Below are 25,953 nucleotides of genomic sequence, written 5' to 3' on the forward strand. Positions count from 1 at the left end.
TTGAATTTGAGGCCTTACTGTCAGGCTTCTTCTTTTCTGGGGGCTAGTGGTGCTCCTCAACTGCAATAGAACTTGAATAATTAATTTTGAAATGTGCCAATGAGAACTGGTTGCATGGGTGAAAGTAAGTCACTTTGTTTTTGTTCATTTGGTCCCCCACCCTCCCATTTGTAGGCCTTAGACTGGATTCAGGAAACAGGAGAGTATTATCTTTCTACTCACAACTCTACAGGGGAATCAGCAGAAGAAACTCAGGAACTTCTGAAAGAATATGGAGAATTCAAAGTACCTGCCAAGGTAAACCCTACTATTGATTTTATAATTTCATGAGCTTCCTTTGGTAGTTTCAGTTAAGGAAATGTAGTACAGTAAATGTATACAACTCACAGGATTTAGTCTCAGTTACACTATTACTTATCTACATGCATCATTTATTACTAAATAAATATATAACATGATATATTTAATAGCTCTGAGTGTTATAAATGCACACACACACACACATTTTGAACTCTATGGCTGAGATCCAAAAAATACTAATAATGCAATCTTATGTGTGTCAAGTCCCGTTGAGTGTATATAGGATTGCAGACTGAGGCTCACACAAGGGGACTGTTTTCCTTTGGAAGCTCACTCCATGCATTATCACAAACGTCTTTTAAAACTCACTTCAAATTCAAAAGGAACTTGTAATGTGGCATGGAGAACAATTTCTTGAGGAAAACAACTCTAAAGCCCCCTTTTGCTAATGGAGATAGCTTCAGAGTTCTCTTGTATACTGACCAATGATATTAATTATTTCTGAAGAACTACCAAACTTCAGAATGACCTCAGAATAATCTGCCCTTGTTTTCTAAATTCCAATATCTGCCTGTTTGGGGCCATCAAGCTCTGCAGTCTTCCTGCTATCACTTTGTACCCAAATCCCCATGCTCATCTCTTCCTGACAGGTTCCATTCCTGTCTGCTGCAGTGTCCATTTGAAGAGAAATTCTGACCAAGCAGGTCAAAATTCACACCCATAAGCAGAATGGTGCTATTACTCTCTGCTCACATTGCCACTTTCGAAAGATTGCTTCCGAACCAAACAACTCTGCAAAGTATTGCAACCTGTAACAATTAAGTTCCATTGAGTAGTAGTGAGTGGCAGTGGGGAATTCAGAAACATTCTAGATAATAAATAAAAAGATTGCACTCCACCTACACTATGTCTCCAAAGATCTCAGGAACATTTTATGTTAGTGATGCTTGTGAAGAACATGAGGTCCATATGGTTATTATGTGAATGAAAATTGAACAAAATGTTCATGGAAGATATGATAACCAAGGAAAACTCTTTTGGGCAGCAAACCAAGGAGAAAGTGAAGCTTCTCATTCAGCTGGCTGATAGCTTTGTAGAGAAAGGGCATACTCATGCCACTGAAATTAGGAAATGGGTTACCACCGTCGACAAACGCTATCGGGACTTTTCACTGAGGATGGGGAAATACCGCTACTCTTTGGATAAAGCTCTTGGAATCAATACAGAGGTACTGTAAGTCACATGTTTTGCTGACATACTTTAAACAAATGAAAAAACCATAGAAGAATTAGAACTGTCTTATGTGAAAATGCTTCCATGCATTTCATAGCCAGCCTTACCTTGCATTGGCATAACACAGAGCACACTCAGTGTGGATTTTGTGACACAAAGTTGTGCCTTTGTGACACAAAGGCTAGACAAGATGACAGGGGAATGATTGGTTGGGTGCCCAGGAAGTTGCTATAAGGAGTAATCAAGTAGACTTCCAGGTATAAATTCATGTAGATGATGATCAGTCAACATAAGACAAAATGGTAATTCATTCAAAATAACATGGCAAATCAATGAAATCTGTAATTAATTCCTAGCTGGCACTACTTGTGAAAGGCTGCAGACTTTACTGGGCTGCACATGGCCTGTTACATAGCTTTTCATGTTTATGGCACTGGCCTTGTGTATGTACATGTTTGACTTGAGTCCCACAGAGCTAAATTCTGGGTAAATCTACTGTTTTGCAGCCCATTCTGTTACAGCCAGCAGGACATGTGAAGAGCTCATTTAGGTTACCATATATAAGCCAGGGCAATGTTAACTTTTAATTATTGCCTCAAAAATTCACTTCAAAACCATTCAAGTGAGAAAGAGGGATTGGATCCTAATTTCCATATGTGAGTTCCTCTGACAGTCACTTTCTTGCTATGGCCATTTTAGCTCCTAAAAATCTATTCCTGAAGATTAGGAGGCCTTCTGGAATAGCATGGGATGCCATGAAGCTGACTGCAGCAGAAAGGGGGGATTGGCAAAATTGGGCACTTACCTAGTGCAAGCAAAGGTGTGCTTCTACTCACACAGGGGTCAAAGCCAATGTTTTTATTCAGATCTGGTTCATTTGAATGAATAATGCAATAAAAATGTACCAAGTAAATATCATTTATGAAATTTAAGCAAATGCTGTTTTGGGGGGAAAGTAAAGTACAACCCTCAGAGGCAATATTGCGGAGCAGACAAAATGTGTCTGCTTGCTGCCACCACTGATGTGTCCCAGGATTCCCATGAGGAAAGCCATCTCCTTCCTGAAGTCAAATGAGAGGAAGGGGTACTGATGAAGCCTAGCAAATTGGTTGGGGGAAAGGACTGAAACCCTCCCTCCACCCACTGGCGGAGGAACGGGAATGAGGAGGGAGCGGACCGCCCCCTGCACCACTGCACAAATCATTTCGCCCCCCCCCCAACACGCACTGCACCTCCCTGCGTGCTGGGCACCACACCCCTGCGGGCAGCGCACCACGCCCTCACGGGCAGCGTACCATGCACCCAGGATGTGTGCCACGCCCCTGCAGGCAGCTTGCCACGCCCCCGGGGTGCAAGCCACATCCCCGGAGTAGGCTCCAGGCACACCCCACCTGCTCTCCGCCCCCAGTAGCAGAGCATGCAGCTTCGCCACTGCCACCACCTGCCAAAAATGTGATGCATTTAGCCAGTCATTAGTAGGTCTATATGTGCAGTTGTTTGTTTGTTTGTTTGTTTCGTTTCTTTTTCTTTTTCTTCCAGCCCTATAGCCTTTTCTTTCACTTTGTAGATATGCTTACTTTTACAAAGCATAGAAATGTGTTTTAAATCCAAGTCACTACTCTTTTTCAGGATAACAAGGACCTGGAATTAGACATCATTCCAGCAAGTCTGTCAGATCGCGAGGTGAAGCTGCGTGATGCCAATCACGAAGCTAATGAAGAAAAAAGGAAGTCAGCCAGAAAGAAAGAGTAAGTGGTGAGAAATGGGCACCTCACAAAACATACCACATGAATGACAAACAGCAGCAGTTCCATGTGAACAATTCACCAAGCCCCACCTATTTGTGAGGCAGGTGATATATCCTTGCAGGAAGGTTATGCAAACAAAAGACCAGAGTTTGGAGAGAAGTAAGATATGTGGGATAAGTCCATGCGTGATAAATTTAAAACGTAATTGTTTTCTCTCTCTATGTGTGTGTAACTAAATGCTAATTTATTCTTATTTATCGAGATAGAAACTCATATTTATATAACCACAACAAGATTAACAACATTTATACTTGATTCCAGAAATTTATTGAATTATGCAAGTATTATGCAAATTACATAGACATGCGGAGATGGCTACAATACATAAATCTTCAAACATGATATGATACATTCTAAATGTATTTCCATAATCCAGGGAAAAAATACAAATATGCTAAAGACTAGGAACCAATGTAAACTGATGGGAAGGGAGAAATTGCTTGAGGAGTTACATTTTATTTGCTTACTTATTAACACTTACCATTTTCTAAATTTGGCGTCCTCAAAAGTAGGCGGCGTCTTAGACATAAGGGTGTCTTATACATGGAAAAATACCGTGTCTCACTTTTCCTCCAAAGAACTCAAGACAGTATACACAATTTCCTTTCCCCAATTTTATCTCTGCAGCAATTCTGTGAGACTTAAACTGAGATAGTGTCTGGCCCAATACAATGTCACCCAGTGCGCTTTGTGTCTTAGCGTGGATTTGACTGGATATCACCAGCCCTAGGCTGGTGGTACTCCAATTACTACATCATAGAGGAAATGCTTAAGTTCTCTTTTCATACATTACAAAAAAACTGGAGAAAGCAGAATGGTGTCTACAATTGCTTATTGCATGCATGAAGCAGTCCCTACACTTCCAGTTTGTAATCCCTCCATCCCTTAACACGAATGCTTTTCTAATTTGGAAATGATAGAATTGTTGAGTTGGAAGGGATCACAAGGGTCATCTAGTCCAACCCCCTGGACTAGAATCTTTTATCCAACGTGGGCCTTGAACCCATGACCTTGAAATGTTATAATATGTGATGAGATGGTCACGTAAACAATATTTTATTCTTTCATTTACAGTGTGTAATTTAGGCAGCCCAGAACGATAACGACTACAATATTCTGTACACTTACTTCAGCAAACATCCATAGCATTGGTCTACGTAACATCTAAAGTATTTTTCTTTCTTACGAAGAATATGACAAAGAGAGAGTTTGTGTTTAATATACAGATTTACTCCCATGCATTTCTGCTCCTAGATTCATCATGGCTGAACTGCTTCAGACTGAGAAGGCCTATGTCAGGGATTTACATGAATGTTTAGAGGTATGTTTATAAAGGTTCTGTGCTGTTTCTGATGGCTGGTGGTCATAATAAAATTTGTTGCAAATACCTCCATGACGTGGTGTTAGTGGTCTTCAGTTACGGCAGGGTTTTCAAGGATTATAAACTTGCCTAGATGTGATAGTAGATGAGACCTGTGTGCAGGTTTGCTGTACTGTGCAGGCTGGTTCATGATGTTTGTGTTTCAAGAATCTGAAAATGCAAACGCCTTCGATATTTTCTACAGGTAGAATGGAAGGTGGGTGCAATGTATGTGTTCAAAACTGATATATTACTCTTGCTGTAGACATGCAACACCATAAGTAATATACAGCTTTGAATGTTGAATTTTTAAATTGTTCATGGTGAAGAGTGGGTAAGAAATGTAATTATTATTAATTAGTGTATGAAGACAAAAAGCTAACATTCAGTTTGGACCTCAGAAAAAAATGTTTTGGATGCATAGCAAAAAAAAAGAAAGAAAAGGTTATGGTAACTGAACCTTTGAACTAACTGAAGGTGTGTCTGGATATCAAGCATCTATCTTTGAATTTGTTGAAATATTTCTTATCACTGAAGAATTGTTGTTGTCTTCTAGACCTATCTTTGGGAAATGACAAGTGGAGTAGAGGAGATACCCCCAGGGATTCTTAACAAAGAGCACATAATTTTTGGCAACATCCAGGAGATTTATGACTTTCATAATAAGTACGTATTCTTCAACACTTTGAGAAAGGTACCCTTTTGGAAGCTTACCCTGCTTTGCAAAGCCAGGAACCAGCATTGAGGCCAAGTGCTCCTCTCCTCTGGCATCACACGCTGGATCTGGTGGATAGACCCTGGCTTATTATTTAACAGTAAGCTACAGTTCCCTGGTTCAGATGTAACAATAACAAATTATGGATTAATACAAGCCAGGATCATGCTGAAACCAGTGTGCCCAGAGACAGAGCAGAGGACGGACATGGGAAGGAGTGCTCAGTCCCAATGCTTGTTCATAGCTTCATATATAATTGATTATGAAGTCTCATACAATTGGCCGGAGTGGGCTACTGTTTGGCAAGAACAGGTGCTGAGCTATGTGTGTAGGAGGAAAATAACTGTGCTGTAGATTTTAACATGAGAAATATTGGGCAGCCCTGGCCTACCTGCTTATGCAGGCTGGAGACGATGTTCTGTGTGATGACACTCCCCATTCATCTGCTAGGTCTAGCATGGTTCCCCATGGGGATCTTTCCAGTTGTGCCAAACTTTTCTACACCAGGTATAAGACAGTTCAGGAATATCTAGTCCTGACTTTGAAACTCACACTCTATGTGATATGGAAATTGGAGTGGCAATTACAGCCAAGCGTATTATAGCCAAGCATGTGTGGCCTGCTATGTGGATAAGAAAACCAAAGCTCAGTAACTTGCCTTCACCTCCCATGAAATGTGACTAATTCTGTCCTAAATGAAGAGTTGCTATTGAATGTCTCATAAAGAAAATTTCAAAGTGAATTTGAAAGGTCCTGCTCAGCTGAAACATCTATAGCAAGGATAGGGAACACATGAGTTGTTGGACTCCACAACTTCCATCAGTCCCACCCAGAACACACAGTGATCAGGGATTGTGGGAACTGAATCAAGTCTGTAGGAATTTCAAGGGGAAGTGAAATAATTTCTTTAAGGTTATTGAAATGTCAGAGGTTGAGGTTTGCACATCTGTAATCTACTGCCAGATTTTATGCTCAGCAACATTTGAGATGAATTTGGAGGGTCCTTTCTGTGAAATATATGCAACCATTTTTCATTATCCAGCTCCTCTTCTACTAGGAGATTGTGATGTTCCCCTGAGTCACTCAACCAAATAGCATTGTATCAGGTTAGTTGGGGTAGAGATAGGGCAAGAATATTATAACCAGAGTCCTCTCTCTTACTTTTACAGCATTTTTCTGAAAGAACTGGGAAAATATGAACAACTCCCTGAAGATGTGGGTCATTGCTTCGTCACCTGGGTAATGAGTCTTAACATAGCACCATTTATTAATGGATGTCTTGAGCATTTGTAACAGGGACTGAGTAGCTTTAAGTAGGCCAAAGTAGTGGACTGTGCAGTTCTTCAGGCAGTACCTTGTTGAATGTTAATTGAACCTTTTATAGGAAGTTTTCCTCAAACATTAATTTCAGCTATCTAATAAGTCAGCTATTTGCAAAAGGTTGCAAATCATCACAGGGCACCAGAGTTCTGCCAATGGAGAATCAGATCAATATAACACAAATGCAACTTAAAATTAAAAATTCCAGGGTTCATCTGCTAACATAGATTTGTTTTGATCAAATAACTTCTATGTACCACGTACAAGTTTGAGACAGATCCAGAATTTTTAAGGTGTACCATAGGTAACAGCAACATTCCAATTCTTAGAAAATCTCAGTTCCTAATTTAATTATTTCCAAGCCCCTTGTCTTACATATTTTGCAAGATATATTTGAGTGACAAAAAATACTTTTAAACAGACACTGAAATATGTCAGTGGGCACTATAGATAAAATTTTCAAAAGGACACACATTTAATTAATAGGAAAGACAATCATGATTTTCTTGTAGATTTTTTTATACTAGTCTAACATATTCTATTTTACTTTTTATTGTTCATTTCATTTGCAGTACATTTCTAATTAGAGGGGATAGGCATAAAGTATTCATTTATTCTGTGGAAGTTGAATCGGAAATGGTGCAAGTACAACACTTGATCATCTTGCCTTTCCCCCCTCTTGGTGTTTATTTTCACAGGCAGATAAATTTCAGATGTATGTTACCTACTGTAAAAACAAGCCTGACTCCAGCCAGCTAATCCTAGAGCATGCAGGAACATTCTTCGACGTAAGCATTTATTATTTTTCTATGTCAGATTAGACAATAACATGTGCTGCTCTTTTGCTGTTGCAATGGCCATCCAGTTTGGAGGCTTGTTTGTTATATGATAGTTTTTTGCGCTTGTGGTATTAGACACCATGCAGCAGAGACTTGATGGCTGCCAAGGTTTCCCTCTCATCTCATTTTCTCCTGGCTGCCACTGAAAAATTAGAACTGCACTGGCCCAGTTCACACATAGCACTAGGCCAAACCGTGGTTAAGTATGAACATGCAAGTATGTGCATACTTGTAGTAAACATTGTGACTGTTTAACACCTTGCCCAGTCCTACTGCTGCACTACCTAGAGCTGTGCCATAGTTTGCTTAGCATTACTATATGTCTGACCCTGGGCTTGTGGTTTATCTATCTCAGTGGACCCAATCCAGACTTCTTTGGTGTTCTAACCTGAGAGCTGCTGCAGCAAAACCTTCTGCCCTGGCCAGTTTGTGTGGAAGGACTGTGCAAGTGGTGGTAGCTATGCCACTTCATCAAACCCATTGCTATTGGCCAGGAGTTTGGATTAAATCTGCTCTCCTGAAGTCTCCAAAGCCCTGATGCACTAGTGGTACATTTTAATTTTCCCATGCAACTCTTTGTATCCTAGTCTGATTCCATTACTGTAATAGAAGTGTAAATTCAATGGCCAACTCAAATTTGAGTGAGAAATTTCAAATTCTAATTGCAGTGATTTGGGACTTTTTGCTAAAATTTGGATTGTACTACCTACATTTTATTAATAGGATTCAAATTTAACCTTAATATTTGAGACTGTGTATATTTAAAAATATAAAAATTTAAAAGTCTGGGAGGAGAAATGAATAATGCTTAATTTTAAACCATTTTTAGGGCCAAACTAGGTGAAACATTGGAGATCTGTGACTGGTTCTGCCTTCTTTTCAGCAGATAACAGCCACAAGGAACCCATTCCAGATTAGGACAGCAGCACTGTGGAATGAAGGTTAACTCTTTTTCCAAATGCTGTTTACCCAATTAAAATACCCTGTCAGCTACTGCTTTCTTTGTTCTGAGCCAAGGCAGCTTTTCAGGAACCAAAAACTAAGAGTGGCTAGCCTTTTTTACTGCACAGAACCACTCTCATATTGCGTTATAGGTAGGACTCCAATTTGGCTGGGTCCCTGCTCTACTTAGCATAATGGTTAATCTAGTCCTAAATTGAACACCTTAAATTACAAATATCATCCCTTGGCAGTCTTTAACAGATGCAGCTGTTAAAGTCTTATATGACTCTGCCTTACTATCACTGCGACACAGGAATCCAGAGGGGAAAACACCCACCCTCTGGTCCTGCCGCCTCAAAAATAAACCCCTTTTACTAATGGGTTTCTAAGTAAGGAGAGCCTTCCAGCCTGCGTGACCTGGTACCTTAAGAAACTCTAGGCTGTCCCCCAGGAATAACCTCTTGCCTCCAGAAAAGGGTCTCCCTCAGTTGGATTCCCCCACTGTAGAAGTTTGCCCTATGCACTCTGGCAACTTCTTGGCACCTCAGGTTACCCTTCTAAGTCTCCTCCGTGTAACTTCAGGACACAAACCACCACCTCCCTGCCTGAGGTGAGTTTTGCCCTCTCTTGAGTCACCACGGCTGTGAGTCCTGGTACCTCGCTGGAAAAATACAGACGGACCCCTTGTTGGCAAAAACAGAGATGAAGTTTTATTGTGTTAAAAACATAAGTGATTCTTTAACGTGTCATTTATTAATTAGCTTTGTTCCAGTTGTACAAAATAAACTCAGTCAAACATTTAACTTTAAGTTGTCCTAGCCTCTTCACTGTCTTCTAACAAGCCACCTCATAACACCACACCACACCTTCCTCCCTCTCCCTCCTAACTGACCAAAACCGACACTCCCTCCTTTCAAACCGGGCACAGTCCCGCCCCCATCAGAGTTCTATGCCAGTCAGGCTGGAGGTGGGTTAACTCTTTGCCAGCCGGGCAGAAATAAACATTTTAAAAGTGCTTCAATTTGTCACATATCTCCCCCACCACAAAGACATTGCGTCGGCTTGCTCTTAATTAACTAGAGCAATGCCAAAGCAATGGGCTTGGGGTCCAAAATACTTCAATGCATTCTATAACATTCATATTACAAAGTCAACTAAATTAACATCTCATAAACTTGTACACAGATAAACCATGTTTGGCATGTGTCAGATTATAACGCCTAAGCACAAATGTTCTGCTAGGGTTATCACCGTTTCATATAATCATTTGCACCATTCTATACCTCTCAAAAATACCTGGATAAAGCGTCCGCTATGATGTTTTCCTTCCCACTTATGTGCTTGACATCAAAGGTGTAATCCTGTAACTGCATGCTCCACCTGATTAACTTGCTGTTGTTACCCTTCATTTGGTTTAGCCATTTCAGCGGTGAGTGATCGGTATATAGGGTAAACTTTCGGCCCCACAGGTAAGGCTTCAGTTTACCTACTGACCACAAAATCGCTAGGCATTCGAGTTCTATGGTGGAGAGGTGCTTTTCCCTCTCCAATAGCTTCCGGCTGATATATAATACTGGGTGTAAAAACCCTCCTTCTCCCTCCTGTGCCAGCACTGCACCTAAACCAACACCTGAAGCATCCGTCATTAAATTAAAAGGGCAAAAGAAATCAGGCGCTTTTAAAATGGGCTCTGTCATCAGAGCAGCCTTTAAAAGTTCAAAAGCTTGTTGACACTGTGATGTCCAGATAATTTTGTCCGGGCGGCTTTTCTTCGTACAGTCACTCAACACAGCCGCGTGAGTGCTGAACTGGGGGATAAAACGCCTATAATAACCTATAGCTCCTATAAAGGCACGCACCTGCTTCTTAGTTTTGGGAGCCGGCCAGCTTCTGATGGCTTCCACTTTGTTAGTATCTGGCCTGATCACTCCCCCTCCGAGAACATGGCCTAAGTATTTAACCTGTCTTTTCCCCATCTGACACTTAGCCGCTTTTACTGTTAAACCTGCCGCTTTTATCCTCTGGAAAACCACACTTAGGTGTTGTAAGTGATCTCTCCACGATGGGCTAAATACCGCTATGTCGTCAATGTAAGCAAGGGCGAACGTTTGCAGACCCCTTAGCATCCTATCGATGAGTCGCTGGAACGTGGCTGCCGCGTTCTTTAATCCAAAAGGCAACACTTTAAATTCAAACAACCCATCTCTAGTGATGAAAGCGGTTTTGGGCTTGTCTAAGGGATCCATTTCCACTTGCCAGTACCCTTTTGTTAAGTCAAGTGTAGATATATAATTCGCTTTTCCTATGGTCTCAACCAAGTCGTCCACCCGTGGCATGGGGTAAACGTCCGGCACGGTCACCTGGTTCAACTTTCTGAAGTCTACACAGGGACGAAAGGTATTGTCTGGCTTCCTGACCAAGAGCAGGGGCGATGACCAGGGGCTGTAAGAGGGCTCAATCAATCCCAGTGCAAGCATCTCCCTGATCTCTGAAGAGACCAAGTCGGCGTGCTCCCCCGTCACTCTGTAAGGAGGGGTAGCTATGGGTCTTGCTTCCCCCGTATCTATTTTATGAGTTGCTAGGTTGGTCCTCCCTGGGATGTTTGAGAAGATCTGAGCAAACTGAGCAAGGACTATTTTTAACTGCTCCTTTTGCTCTGGGGTCAGACCTTCGTCGAATGACACCTCTGCTAGAGTTGTGCCCTTACTTAGCTCTCCCCACCCAGTTAAATGAATCCCTTGGGTCACCTTCCCCTTTACTTGTAACACCAACTTATTTCTGTCAAAATAAGGCTTAAGTAAATTTACATGAAGGTTTTTACATCGGTTCCCTTCCCCATCTAACTCTACCAAATAGTTCACCGCAGATATCCTCTCGACCACTTTGAAGGGACCGTCCCACGACATCTCCAACTTCTTTCGACGTCTTGTTCTTAACACGAGCACACTGTCACCAGGCTGGAAAGTTCTGTCTCTTGCGTGTGCATCATACCACTGCTTCTGTCGACGCTGTGCCTGCTGCAAGTTGTGAGCAGCTTGCTCCCGTAGCTCTTGAAGGTCGCTCTGCAGCTCCTGTAGATACGTCACAACATCAGGGCTGTCGATCTGCTCCTCCCCTGACCACGCTGCTTTCATCAAGTCTAGGGGTCCTCGTGGCTGTCGTCCAAATAGGAGTTCAAAAGGACTGAACCCTGTGCTCTCCTGCGGCACTTCGCGATAACCGAATAGGAAGTGTTGCAGCCTCTCATCCCAGTCGTTAGGATGATTGATGGAATAGGTCTTTAGCATCCGGCTCAGGGTCGAATTAAATTTCTCCGTCAAGCCATTCGACTGCGGATGGTAAGCCGTAGTTTTAACATGCTTAATCCCACAAAGGGTTAAAAGCTCTTCCATGGTCTTGGATGTGAAGGATGTCCCTAAATCTGTTATAATTTCTTTGGGGAATCCAAGCCTTAAGAACACCGACATGAGGGCTTTTGCTACAGTCTTTGAGTCAATGTCCTTCAGAGGTATTGCTTCTGGATAGCGCGTAGCATAATCCACGAGGCATAAAATAAATTTATTCCCACTTTTTGTAACTCTGGAGATAGGCCCGAGGATGTCCACTCCTACTCTGGAAAAGGGCTCAGTAATTACAGGAATAGACTGTAACAAGCCTCGCGTTTTGTCCGCTCTTTTGCCTGCTTTTTGGCAGATCACACAGGACTTGCAATACTCTTTGATGTCTTTGCCCATCCCAGGCCAGTAAAATCTTGCTTGGATTCTATCACTAGTCTTTCTAATGCCTAGATGCGCTGCTGAGGGTGTGTCGTGTGCCATTTGTAGCACTTGCAACCGGTAAGCTCTTGGCAACACTAACTGTTTCTTCCTTTCCCAAACCGCAGCAGTTTTCCTCCTCCTAGAAATTCTATACAGTCTTCCCTCAATGGTGGTAAATAAGCAGGGGTTCTCCACAGTTACTTCTGCAGTAGGACTTTGTGCTTTACCCCACAGCTCTTTTATAGTTTCATCCTCTTTTTGATCACTCAAGAATTGGGCACCGTGCTCCTGGACCACTGGCACGCTAATCAGCCCTTCATCCTCACCAGGCTCTATGGGTGACTCTATAACTGCAGGAGGATTACTCTCAGTGACTTGAGACTGTGACCTAGTTATCACTTGAATACGGTGCTTCTGACTAGCTAGGTCATTCCCTATTAAAAAGGGTACCTCCAATTCATTTAGGATTCCTACTCTCCATTTGCCACAAAATCCTTTGTAGGTAATATCAACTTCAGCTAATGGTACTTCAAAATGTGGGCCCCATATGCCTTTTAAACTATAGGACTGACCCTTGAGGTACTGCTCCTTTGGAACAAATTGTGATTTGACCAGTGAGACTTCTGCTCCAGTGTCCCTCAAACCTAAACAAGACTGACCATTTAATTCAATTGGCTCCATGTAATCTTGGTTGCACTCCTGCTCAGCCCTCCAGACCTGTAAGACCTTAGAAGTAGTCTCAGCTGGACTGTCTGATTTCTCTGAGCCTTCTGTCTGAGGCGAGCTATTTTCCTGTGACTGCATTACCAGTTTTACTTGTTTAGCTGCAGTAGGTGTAGTTTGCGACTTAACCAGCAGGGGGCACCTGGCACGTACATGGCCCTCACGATTACAGAAAAAACAAGTGATTTTCTTAGACCCTGTCTTGTCAGAAACTGATTCCCTGACAGGAAAATTTTCTTGCCTGTCTTTATTTTCTCTGTTTCTCCATGGATTACCCTTCTGTGAGTGTTTTGGGAATGCTATTTCATTGAAATCTCCTTGTAGTTCGTCTAAGACCTCAGCAACCTGTGCCACAGTTTTCAGTTTTTTATCCCTCAAGAACCAACGTAAATTGCTAGGGATTTGCTTAAAAAATTGTTCTAAACAAATTAATTGTTTTAACTCATCAAAGTCCTTCACTCCACTCCCTTGAATCCATTTGTCAAGTAATTTATCTAAGCGGCTAGCTAGTTGGGCATAAGTCTCTTTATGTTCCTTTTTTGCCTCACGAAAAGCCTTTCTGCTTTGTTCAGCCGTGAGCCCACATCGAACCCTGACCCTTTGCTTAAATACTTGGTAACTTGACAGCTCTTCTTCCCTCAGGTCAGCATAAATTTCACTTAGTATCCCACAAATTTGAGGTCTTAAATAAAGCATCCAGTTCTCCTCAGGTATTTGAAATTCCACACAAACGCGTTCGAAGGTAAATAGAAACGATTCGACATTATCGTCTTTTCCAAATTTGGGGAACCTTTTTAAATTAATTGCGATACTATCATTATTAACTGGGCTGCTAGTTAATTCCGATCTCAAACGTATCTCTTCAAGCTTCATTCTGTCCTGTTCTAATTGTGCCCTTATCCTCTCTGACTGCATTCTCTCCTCAGCTTCAATTCTGGCTTTTTCTCTCTCACTTTCAATTGCTATCTTTTCCCTCTCAGCTTCAATTCTGGCTTTTTCTCTCTCACTTTCAGATGCTATCTTTTCCCTCTCAGCTTCAATTCGAGCCATCTCAATTCGTAGTTTCATAAGTTCAACCTGAGAATCTGGGCTTCCCTCAGCCCCTTCCGTTCTTTCATCTCCTTTTGCCTCTCTGGGTTTTCTTACGTGAGTCATTTTCCTCACAGGAAAATCCTGACAGACTCAAACCAAACTAGGCGCGTGAGCTTTGAATTTCGATCACGACGCTGCCACCAAAAATGTGACGACCCTGGTCCCACTCTGCCTTACTATCACTGCGACACAGGAATCCAGAGGGGAAAACACCCACCCTCTGGTCCTGCCGCCTCAAAAATAAACCCCTTTTACTAATGGGTTTCTAAGTAAGGAGAGCCTTCCAGCCTGCGTGACCTGGTACCTTAAGAAACTCTAGGCTGTCCCCCAGGAATAACCTCTTGCCTCCAGAAAAGGGTCTCCCTCAGTTGGATTCCCCCACTGTAGAAGTTTGCCCTATGCACTCTGGCAACTTCTTGGCACCTCAGGTTACCCTTCTAAGTCTCCTCCGTGTAACTTCAGGACACAAACCACCACCTCCCTGCCTGAGGTGAGTTTTGCCCTCTCTTGAGTCACCACGGCTGTGAGTCCTGGTACCTCGCTGGAAAAATACAGACGGACCCCTTGTTGGCAAAAACAGAGATGAAGTTTTATTGTGTTAAAAACATAAGTGATTCTTTAACGTGTCATTTATTAATTAGCTTTGTTCCAGTTGTACAAAATAAACTCAGTCAAACATTTAACTTTAAGTTGTCCTAGCCTCTTCACTGTCTTCTAACAAGCCACCTCATAACACCACACCACACCTTCCTCCCTCTCCCTCCTAACTGACCAAAACCGACACTCCCTCCTTTCAAACCGGGCACAGTCCCGCCCCCATCAGAGTTCTATGCCAGTCAGGCTGGAGGTGGGTTAACTCTTTGCCAGCCGGGCAGAAATAAACATTTTAAAAGTGCTTCAATTTGTCACACACGCCCATGATTACATTTTCTCTTTTTAACTCATTGTTTAGAACACTTTCAAGTGAGTTAAGGAAAAAGAAAGGTGGAGAGAGTATTATTCTTTTTAATTGGGCAGAATCCCATAGGAGTCTCTTTTAGAATTATCCCTGTCCCTTTGGTGAAAATATGTGTGATAGTTAAATATATGAACCAGCAGGTGGCGTTCTTGCCTACTCAAAGGTTTCTGGAAGGGATGTAACATTTCAGCAGATTTACATGTTTAACAGGGTATTGACACAGATTAAAACACATTTGCCTGGCTAAGCCTTTCTAGCCCAGCTGCGTTATGCTGGTTGGAAATATTCTGATAATGCTTAATACAAAAAAAGTTGATGTTTCATCCCATCTATGTTTTGCAAATGAGTGGTAGATTTTTCCTTTCTCTTTTTCAGTTTCTAGGCTAGAGAATCCCTTTTCCTGAAAAGCATCAGGAAGAAAAATAAGCTGATTTTTGTGCATTTTGGAGAGTTAGTCTGATTGTACTTTGTCATAGCTGCTTACATAGTCATTCAATCATGCAAAAAGACCGCAAAATGTTCATTGCTCGATTTGGCACCTCTTCAGGTGTCCTTTTCAGAAGCAGGGCAGCAGAAAATCAGAGATGGGGAACATTATGGTGGAAATTAGGTGCTCTGGGAACATTATCAGATATCTTCTTGTCTAATTCTGGCCTTATACTTAGAACTGATTTTTTTTTTAGTGTGAGCATGACAGCATTAAAGTAACATTGAAAATCTGGCACAAGATAGATTAAAAGCCAACAATACTGGGCATAACCCAGGCAAGGTGCACAAAGAGTGGGTTGTGGAGGCCTTTTTACAAAATAATCTGGCACAATTGATGGGCGTAGATGGCAGATTTATTGAGGGAATTAATACAATTTATAGTAAACAGGTGGCAAAACTGATAATTAATGGAAGGATATCTGAGGAATTTGATATAACCAAAGGGACGCGCCAAGGATGCCCGCTATCCCCCCCTACTGTTTATTTGGTCCTTAGAATTCTTGATACGAGATACCAAGAATGATAAGGAATTTAAAGGTATTAAAGTGGGAAGAAGTGAGTATAAAATTAGAGCTTTTGCTGATGATCTTGTAGTAATGATGGAGGATCCAACAGATACAATAAGAAATTTGGATAAGAAATTGGCGGTTTATGGGGAATTAGCAGGATTTAAAGTAAATGGGGGGAAAACCAAAATAATAATCAAAAATATGAGGAAGGAAGATTTAGAAGAATTAGGCAAAATTAAGGATTGGGAAGTGATAAATAAAATAAAATATCTAGGGATAATAATAACACCCAATAATACAAATTTATTTGAAGATAATTATACTAAAATATGGATAAAAATTAAAGAAGATTTGGAGAGGTGGAATGGACACAATTTGACATTTGCAGGAAGGATATCAGCGATCAAGATGATGGTCCTACCCAAAATGCTATTTTTATTTCAAATGTTACCCATTAAAATAAAAAAAGAGACATTCGAGACGTAGAGAAAAGATCTCAGCAAGTTTATTTGGCAAAAGAAAAAAGCGAGAGTACAGTTTAGATTGTTGTTGTTGTTGTTGTTTAGTCGTTTAGTCGTGTCCGACTCTTCGTGACCCCATGGACCATAGCACGCCAGGCACTCCTGTCTTCCACTGCCTCCCGCAGTTTGGTCAAACTCATGTTGGTAGCTTCGAGAACAGTGTCCAACCATCTTGTCCTCTGACGTCCCCTTCTCCTAGTGCCCTCAATCTTTCCCAACATCAGGGTCTTTTCCAAGGATTCTTCTCTTCTCATGAGGTGGCCAAAGTATTGGAGCCTCAGCTTCACGATCTGTCCTTCCAGGGAGCACTCAGGGCTGATTTCTTTAAGAATGGATAGGTTTGATCTTCTAGCAGTCCATGGGACTCTCAAGAGTCTCCTCCAGCACCATAATTCAAAAGCATCAATTCTTCGGTGATCAGCCTTCTTTATGGTCCAGCTCTCACTTCCATACATCACTACTGGGAAAACCATAGCTTTAACTATACGGACCTTTGTCGGCAAGGTGATGTCTCTGCTTTTTATGATGCTGTCTAGGTTTGTCATTGCTTTTCTCCCAAGAAGCAGGCGTCTTTTAATTTCGTGACTGCTGTCACCATCTGCAGTGATCAAGGAGCCCAAGAAGGTAAAATCTCTCACTGCCTCCATTTCTTCCCCTTCTATTTGCCAGGAGGTGATGGGACCAGTGGCCATGATCTTGGTTTTTTTGATGTTGAGCTTCAGACCATAATTTGCACTCTCCTCTTTCACCCTCATTAAAAGGTTCTTTAATTCCTCCTCGCTTTCTGCCATCAAGGTTGTGTCATCTGCATATCTGAGGTTGTTGATATTTCTTCCGGCAATCTTAATTCCGGCTTGGGATTCATCTAGTCCAGCCTTTCGCATGATGAATTCTGCATATAAGTTAAATAAGCAGGGAGACAATATACAACCTTGTCGTACTCCTTTCCCAATTTTGAACCACTCAGTTGTTCCATATCCAGTTCTAACTGTAGCTTCTTGTCCCACATAGAGATTTCTCAGGAGACAGATGAGGTGATTAGGCACTCCCATTTCTTTAAGAACTTGCCATAGTTTGCTGTGGTCGACACAGTCAAAGGCTTTTGCATAGTCAATGAAGCAGAAGTAGACGTTTTTCTGGAACTCTCTAGCTTTCTCCATAATCCAGCGCATGTTTGCTATTTGGTCTCTGGTTCCTCTGCCCTTTCGAAATCCAGCTTGCACTTCTGGGAGTTCTCGGTCCACATACTGCCTAAGCCTGCCTTGTAGAATTTTAAGCATAACCTTACTAGCGTGTGAAATGAGCGCAATTGTGCGGTAGTTGGAGCATTCTTTGGCACTGCCCTTCTTTGGAATTGGGATGTAGACTGATCTTCTTAGATTGTTAACTGATGCCAAAGAAAGAGGGAGGGTGGGGGGTTCCATATTTTAAACTCTATCATGCGGTGGCCAGCTTATGTTGGATGAGAGAGTGGTTTTCGCTGGAAGATAGAGATTTATTAAAGCTGGAAGGTTTCAGGAACTCTGGTGGATGGCATGCGTACCTATTGAAAGAAAGAAAAGGGGATTATAATTCATTCTCAAATCACATAATTAAAAATCACTTTATAATACATGGGAAGAATATAAGAACCTGCTGGAGCCAAAAATACCATGGTGGGCCTCACCTTTTAAGATGGTGGCAATGAATAGTGATCCGAAAGGAGGAAAATGGCTGACCTATAAAGACCTGGTGGAAAAAATAAACGGCGAGTATGTATTAAAATCATATCATCAGGTTGAACAATTTTGTTTGAACTGGCTACAATAGCAACAAGTGCAAAGCATCTTTAAAAAAACATAAAACAGTAGGCTTTTTGGAGAATAGATCAAAATTACAGGCACTATTAATTGACAACCCCCAAAAATCATTAGCAAAAATTTATAAATTTTTATTAGAGTGGGAGATGAAGGACAAGGAGGTAAAACATGTTATGATCAAGAGGGCACAGGATGTCAGGAGAGTAATATACAATAATCAGTGGGACAGATTATGGAGGATAGATATTAATTTTACAGCTTGTATGGGAATAAGGGAAAACGTGGAAATTAGTTTACAGATGACACTTAACACCGGCAAAATTAGCAAAAATATATAAAAATTATATAGATAAATGCTGGAAATGTAATGACATTAAAGGGGATTATTTTCACTGTTGGTGGAGCTGTAAAAAGGTTAATAAGTTTTGGACCAAAGTTTATGAAAATTTTAAAAAAATATTGAAATGGACATTTGAAAAGAAGCCTGAGATATTATTATTAAACCCAATCCCCGAAAATACACCAATAGACAGAAGAAACATCTTGTTGTACGCATGTGCAGCAGCCAGACTGCTGCTTGCTCAAAACTGGAAAGGAGATAAATTACCGACCATTCAAGATTGGCATATTAAATTAGTGGAGTTTATGAACTTAGCAAGACTAACAGCGATAGAAAAGTCCCTAAACAAAAATGGGAAAAAGAATGGAAGTATGTGGAGGATTATCTTCGTAATGAAGGTATAAATTCTAGATGGGTGATTTGCTTTGACTAAGTACACACAAGCTTATTGAATGTAATAAAAATATAAGAAGAAAATGAAATAAGAAATAAAAACTTAAGTTTGTAAGGGAGAAGCATAGTAGAGTTTATGCGTAATCAGGGAACTGATATGGAAATGCTGGGAAGTTTTTTGTATTTTCTTTTTTACCTTATGTTTGCCTTCTTTTTGTTTTTCTTACTCTTTTTATATTTTTCTTTTTTCTCTTCTTTTCTTTTTGTTCTTTTTATAAGTTGGTTTAATTTGTACAATTAATTTAACTTTGTATAATTTGGATTTTTGGATGTATTTGTGTTATGCTGATTTGTGTTATGTTGATTGTGTTGTGTTGATTTATGTTGATTTATGTTGAATAAAAAAAAAAGGAGGCCTCCTTCCACTAAAATTATCTGAATCCAGCCTGCAGGGCATTGTGACTTCTCCTGCTATACAACATGGCTGAACCAGAAGACAGCTTACCTGTGCCTCATTTATTTATTTAGTAAATTTATGTACCATTCCTCGTCCAAAGATCACATATACTGTGTGCCTCCACACACAGCATCCAAGGGCCCAAGTATGAACTATATCAAGGATGCAGGTTAATCCTGATCAGGATGCAGTTGAGGAGGCTGGACCATGATGCGAGTGTGTATTTCACAGCAGGGTGGGGGTTACAGTCTGGGGCAGCATTGTGTTTGGGAACCACAACAGTGTGTTTGGGAACCATGTTTGTGTGTCCTGGGATCACTGTCAGTGTACTGCTGCTCTCTGTGAGGCCTGATGCCCAGGCCTGATGCCAGTGGTCAGCCAGATTGGGCACTGGTCAGGAAACGAAGAGGCTCAGCAGGATCCCTCTTCAACCCGGCCCAGCTGGATGCTTATTTTAGCACGTGGTGGTGCCTTATTATTATTATTATTATTATTATTATTAGAATTTGTATACCACCCTTCAAAAACAAACCAGTGAAGGACTGCATTCTCCTGCTCTGTTCCCAATGAGCCAAAATTCATTCAGGGATTGAATGTGGCTTCCCATGCATGTTTCCTTGCCCATCCATGTGAGAGTTGCACTCCCTACACAGGTATAAGGAATAGTGTCAGCTCATTCTGTGCAACTAGGTTCAAAAGCAGCAAGGAAACTGGACTAATTAGGGCCCCTTCATTTGTTGCACACAGTGTCTGTATGGAAGGCACTTGCAACTTGTGAAACAAAACAGGGAAGAGCTCAGTGGGTGGCCTAAGAGAAAACATGATCTCTCAGAGAATGATAACTTGCGTCTGCTTTGCACAGTTGAAAGGATTACTGAACTAAACAAAAGAAGCACTATATTAAGGATGGAGAACCAGGGGCCCAGGGGCCACATCCAGCACTCACAGCCTTTCTATTAATCCTACCACCACCCTCTCCTTCAAGCCCTATACCCTCATCAGCATAGGCCCAAACCCTCATACCAATGCCTGCCAAAGTAAGTCAACAGCCTCCATGCTTGGAAGCACTTGTATATTCAAAGAAGTGTCTGTGCCTTTCCATTCTTCCTCTGGCATTCTTGCCTGCACTCAGAAGTACTTGGATGCTCCAGGGAGTTTTCTGCAGCTCTCGACTTCTTCCAAAAGCACTTGGGTATGTTCAGAGGCACTTGTCCATAATCACTGCCTCCCACTTACCCCAAAGCAATAATTATCCCATTCAGAGTGGTTTCATGTCCCTCAGTCACAACCAACATAAGCAAAATCAGACTTCAGATTTCTCTCACACATACCACCCTGTTGTTAGATTGATTGAAATAAAGCTTACTGTTGTCATTGTCCCATTGGAGACAGAGAGCCCAGCTTGATATAAAAGACAAATAGCATAGGGCTGCTTGAAAAAGCGAGAGATAATATGCAGAGATTGTGGGGCGGGGGGGGGGGGCACAGAGACACAGAGACTGAGATGAGGAGGGTGGGAGGGAAGGAGTGCAAAACTCATGTTGCCCTGAACTGCAGGAAGGAGTAGCCTGATAAGATGAATCTGGAGAGTGGGATGGGGAATCTGGAACAGAGAAAGATGAATGTTATACAAAAGCATGCGCCCAAATGTGTATTTGTGTGGAAGGATGGGTGTGAAAGGGATGTGAATAGAGTGTGTATGTGGTTCTGCACCCCGACCTACTTTTGCTTTGTTCCCACCTGCTGCTGGCATGTGGCCTCCAGATGTTTATCCATGGGGAATGTAGCCCTTGGACTGAAAGCTTTCTCCTGCACATCTATATATATAAAAATGTAAAAATCGTGAAATTCCGTTTGACACTTTTCTCCGTAACCGCTTGACCGATCGTCCTGAAATTTTGACACAACGATCCAGGCCACTCCTAGAGCGTTGTTGGGGGCAAAAATCCCTCAATTCGCACACCTGCCCAGGTGCAGACCCGCTTTTCCACCAAGTCAAACAGCGCCCTCAAGTGGCGTAGTACCCTCCTCCACCCCCTCCCTTCCTGTGAAATCTAAGCCACACCCACAAACCAAATGACATCATCATCAACCAAGCAACTTGAAATCCCCCAAGGCGGCCATTAGGCCTTTGTTTAATGTAGGCCCCTGACAGGCCCGGGGGGGACCCACAACAACACATTTGGGGGCATGGCAAGGGGTTTTTACTTTACCATTTAGCACCACTAACCCCCCCCCCAAAAAAACCAACATTGCTAAGTGGAGGTCGGGGCCTGCCTGGGGGGGGGGTGGCACAGGCCACAGCACAGCCTTTGATTTATGTAGGCCCCTGCATGCCAAGGGGTTTTTACTTTACCATTTAGCAACACTACCACACCGGTCATGGGGGGGGGGGAACAAACTGAATAGATCATGGATCGGGACACATGGGGCCATTCACAGGGAATAGCCACAACACACCACACCCACAAACCCCGCCTCTGCCACGAGATCCTGTAAAACAGGAGGCCTTGGCTCCATTTTACATACTAGGCCTCAGGTCTACAGCCCATTAAATACTATCCCAAATGGAGCCCTGGGTGGGAGGTGGGGGGAGGAGGAGCCCAAATAGGTCATGGGCTGACGTAGCTTATTTTCAAGGGATGTCTTATTTTTTATTACGCGTCCAGTCTTGCCTCTTCCTTGGGGCCCTCCAAAACTGCGCCTATAACTATGTCTTATTTTCGGGGTATGACTTATATTGCACAAATGTCTTATTTTAGGAGAAACAACTGATTGTTTAAAAAACCCATTCACTTTCTCTCCCCAGTTTAAGTCCTCAGATATTTGCAGTGGCCACCCCCCACCCCATTTACAATCCCCTACCTTAGATAATGTAGATAATGTGGCCCTTTTTTAACCCTTTTGTTACTTTTGTCATTTTACTGATTGTGAATATGCTGGCCGAGGCCCCCTTTAGATTCGGAGGCCCGCCCCAAGTGGCCCATATGACCCCCCTCCTTCTGTCTGGGCCTGTCTGTTGCTACGGGGCTATGGGGCTTCGCTATTTGATCCCCCCCCCCGGGTTGGGATTCTTTAAGTAGTTATCTGGGTCCCAGGGCACATCATCATCCCCTATCCTTAATCTAAATATATAGCAATTTTCACGATTCGTTCGCAGGGGCCAATGTATGGAGATACAGGGGGGAGGGGACAACAGAGGGCTCAGACAAAAGTAAATACTGGGAAATAGAACCCAGAAACTGACAACTCCTTCTCCAATGACGGAGGCCAATGTAGGAAGATACCGGGGGTAGGGGCCAACACTCCCCAGGAACAACAGAGGGTTCAGACAAAAGTGCATGCTGGGAAATAGAACCCAGAACCTAACAATTCCTTTTCGAAGGGTGGGGGCTAAGGTATGGAGATACAGGGGGGAGGGGCCAACACTCCCCAGGGACAACAGAGGGAAGGGTATCCTACGGAAACACAGGGATGAGCCGGGGTGGAGGGAGGAGGGGCAGGATACGTCATGGATCGTGACAGGGTGGGGGGGATCACAGGAAAGAACCACAGCAACGCGTGGCCGGGTCAGCTAGTGCACTATATAATATATGTAACCCTGTATGCAATTGAAATTAATAAGAAACCCATATATAGATTGTAACTTGTGACTACATGCAAGTCTTTCATTATCCATGCCACATGCTCTGGGACGCCATGGCAAACTAAGTTTTCTCAGTGTGAGGAGAAACTGTTCATCAGAAGTTATGATCTACGCACTAGTTTTTGTACATATTCTTATAGTAATTCTTACAGTAATTGACTGTTGAAATGGGAATCAGTCATGGGGCAAAACAGAGCATCATTCATTAAAGCATTACGTTGTGCCTTGGAAATGAAGCAGAGCTGACTGTCTTTACTCAGCAACTCTCTTAACACATAGATGGATTCTTGCTGCTTCCTGATTTCTCCAGACTGGAACTATACAATATCAAAGTCTCACCTTCCTCTGAGAACAGCTGCTGCTCGTTCTTGCTACATGCACTGCAATAGCTCAAATTGTAGGGGTCCAGAGTGGGCCTGGCCTCAGTTACCTTTTGTAATCACCCCTCAAGAACATGGTTTAGCTAAAATAGGAGAGCGGGAGTCAGGAGTTCGGGCTTATTGATTTCATAACAGATTACCTTGTCCTACTCTGTCATAACTTGAGCAGTGCCAAACACTTTGGTTTGGGGAAATTTTAAATTGTGTCATTGCACATCTGTGTGTAGATACACTACACAGACTCAAAGCACTTCAGTTTAGGAGCAATTTGAAGAAGACAGGGATAACTCTCCTATGTCTACAGATTGCGATGAGAATCAGGAAGATTTAACTGGTTCTCTCTTGTTTGTTGAACAGAAAAGAAACAATACATATTATGCCCCGTTAATTTTGTTGGAGCTGTATTTCACTCAAATTTAGTAAACCATGATCAAAGGGTTCCTGGAAGTTACAAAGCAATCGAAATCTCCATATGTAGAAGGGGTTTAGTGATTCCCCCACCATCCCTGCCAAAATATTAAAATTGATCTAGGCTTTAATGACAATTATCAAGAAAAGGTCACATTTTTATGGGAGTAAAGATCTGTTTAAAACAAACCATTTATTATTTTATTGGGAAAGCCTTAACTGACATATTTGTATTGAACGGTCTCCCTCAATGACCACAGGGAATGTTATAAAATTTCTCTGTGGATATACTGTTATCCATCAGGAAACCACATAATAATTATCTGTTCCAAAAAAACTGGTCAGCCCAGGTACTGTGCAGCTAAAATTGATTATGTGTGGCTGCTTTTCAAACTGACTAAGTCTAGGAACCTTTTCATCGTGTTCTATTTATATGTTTAACTTCACTGTGGTTTTCTTTTGACTTTTTAAAAGGAAATTCAGCAGAGGCATGGTCTGGCCAACTCCATTTCCTCATACTTAATCAAACCTGTCCAGAGGATTACCAAATACCAGCTTTTATTGAAGGTACACCAGTGATTTGTTTCTATTCTTATGATACTTATTTGCATATGCCTTTATTTAACTGATGGTACACTAACTGAGGGGACGCGGGTGGCGTTGTGGGTTAAACCGCAGAGCCTAGGGCTTGCCAATCAGAAGGTCGGCGGTTCGAATCCCTGCGACGGGGTGAGTTCCTGTTGCTCAGTCCCAGCTCCTGCCCACCTAGCAGTTCGAAAGCATGTCAAAGTACAAGTAGATAAATAGGTACCACTACAGCGGGAAGGTAAACGGCGTTTCCGTGTGCTGCTCTGGTTCGCCAGAAGCGGCTTTGTCATGCTGGCCACATGACCTGGAAGCTGTACGCCGGCTCCCTTAGCCAATAACGCGAGATGAGCACCGCAACCCCAGAATCGGTCACGACTGGATCTAATGGTCAGGGGTCCCTTTACCTTTACACTAACTGAGAGAAATGTGAATCCCACACCAGCTCAGTTTGAGTAATCTAACTTAGATTTCATTTACAAGGTACATTGTGATACTAGATAGCAGGCTTGGAGAATCATTAAGTTTTTCATTGTTATAATAATATATGTTGCATTTCTTCCTTGTCCTCTCCTAGTCCTGCTTCTGTTGGGCTAAGCCATGGTTTGGCTTAGCATCACATCTGAACCTGAGCTTGTGGTTTGTTTCCTCTAGACAAAGCATGAGTTGTAAACCAAGAACTAACCATAGTTGTGGCTCATGGTTTGTCTGTAGTAAGATAAACCACAAGCCTGGGCTTGGATATACTGCTAAGCCAAACCATAGCTTTGCCCCAGGTAATGTGGCAGCAGCAGACCTAGAGGAGGAGCATAGCAGTCACTATAATCTCTCCAGGAACCCACATGTTTGCTCATCTGCAAGTCACTATCAAAATGGCATGGGTCACATGCAAAGTCACTGGGTAGAGCTCAGAGATGGTTGGGTCACAAAGGAGAAAACGGACTGAAGCAATATTGTGATAATAATATCCAGTACCGAACTTAGCTTTGATATTCAGTAAAGTGGAGAATGGGTGTATGTTATTAATGTTATATCAACATTATCTACATCTGACAAGATACACACTCATCCAGGTGCCTAATACCTTGATTTGAATGTTCTTATTGACTGCAAAATAAGGAAGCAGCAATCATTTATGGGGTTCTGTTTTGTTTTCTGTTTCTCTTCAGGAGCTTTTAACATGCTGTGAAGAAGGGAAGGGAGAACTCAAGGATGGTTTAGAAGTGATGCTCAGTGTTCCTAAGAAAGCCAATGATGCCATGCATGTTAGCATGTTGGAAGGTAAGCAGATTTTGACAGCAGGGGGGAGAATGTTACTACATACATGAATGAATGAATAAATAAATAAATAAATATATAAACAAATAAATAAATACCG

At 42.1% G+C, this 25,953-nt stretch overlaps 1 protein-coding gene across 5 annotated transcripts in view; it reads left to right on the forward strand.

Annotated features, from left to right (window-relative positions):
* The window catches only part of KALRN (kalirin RhoGEF kinase), a 516,150-nt gene that overhangs the window by 357,492 nt on the left and 132,705 nt on the right, over positions 1-25,953 (forward strand). For all 5 annotated transcript variants that reach the window (XM_035129213.2, XM_035129243.2, XM_035129224.2 and 2 more), the window contains exons 21-29: positions 175-297; positions 1,346-1,528; positions 3,163-3,281; positions 4,596-4,662; positions 5,258-5,367; positions 6,586-6,655; positions 7,435-7,524; positions 24,465-24,557; positions 25,745-25,856. In XM_035129213.2, the coding sequence (XP_034985104.1) occupies positions 175-297; positions 1,346-1,528; positions 3,163-3,281; positions 4,596-4,662; positions 5,258-5,367; positions 6,586-6,655; positions 7,435-7,524; positions 24,465-24,557; positions 25,745-25,856 (967 nt within the window). The remainder of the gene's footprint in view (positions 1-174; positions 298-1,345; positions 1,529-3,162; positions 3,282-4,595; positions 4,663-5,257; positions 5,368-6,585; positions 6,656-7,434; positions 7,525-24,464; positions 24,558-25,744; positions 25,857-25,953) is intronic.

This window comes from Zootoca vivipara, chromosome 1 (assembly GCF_963506605.1).
Source record: "Zootoca vivipara chromosome 1, rZooViv1.1, whole genome shotgun sequence".
NCBI lineage: Eukaryota > Metazoa > Chordata > Lepidosauria > Squamata > Lacertidae > Zootoca > Zootoca vivipara.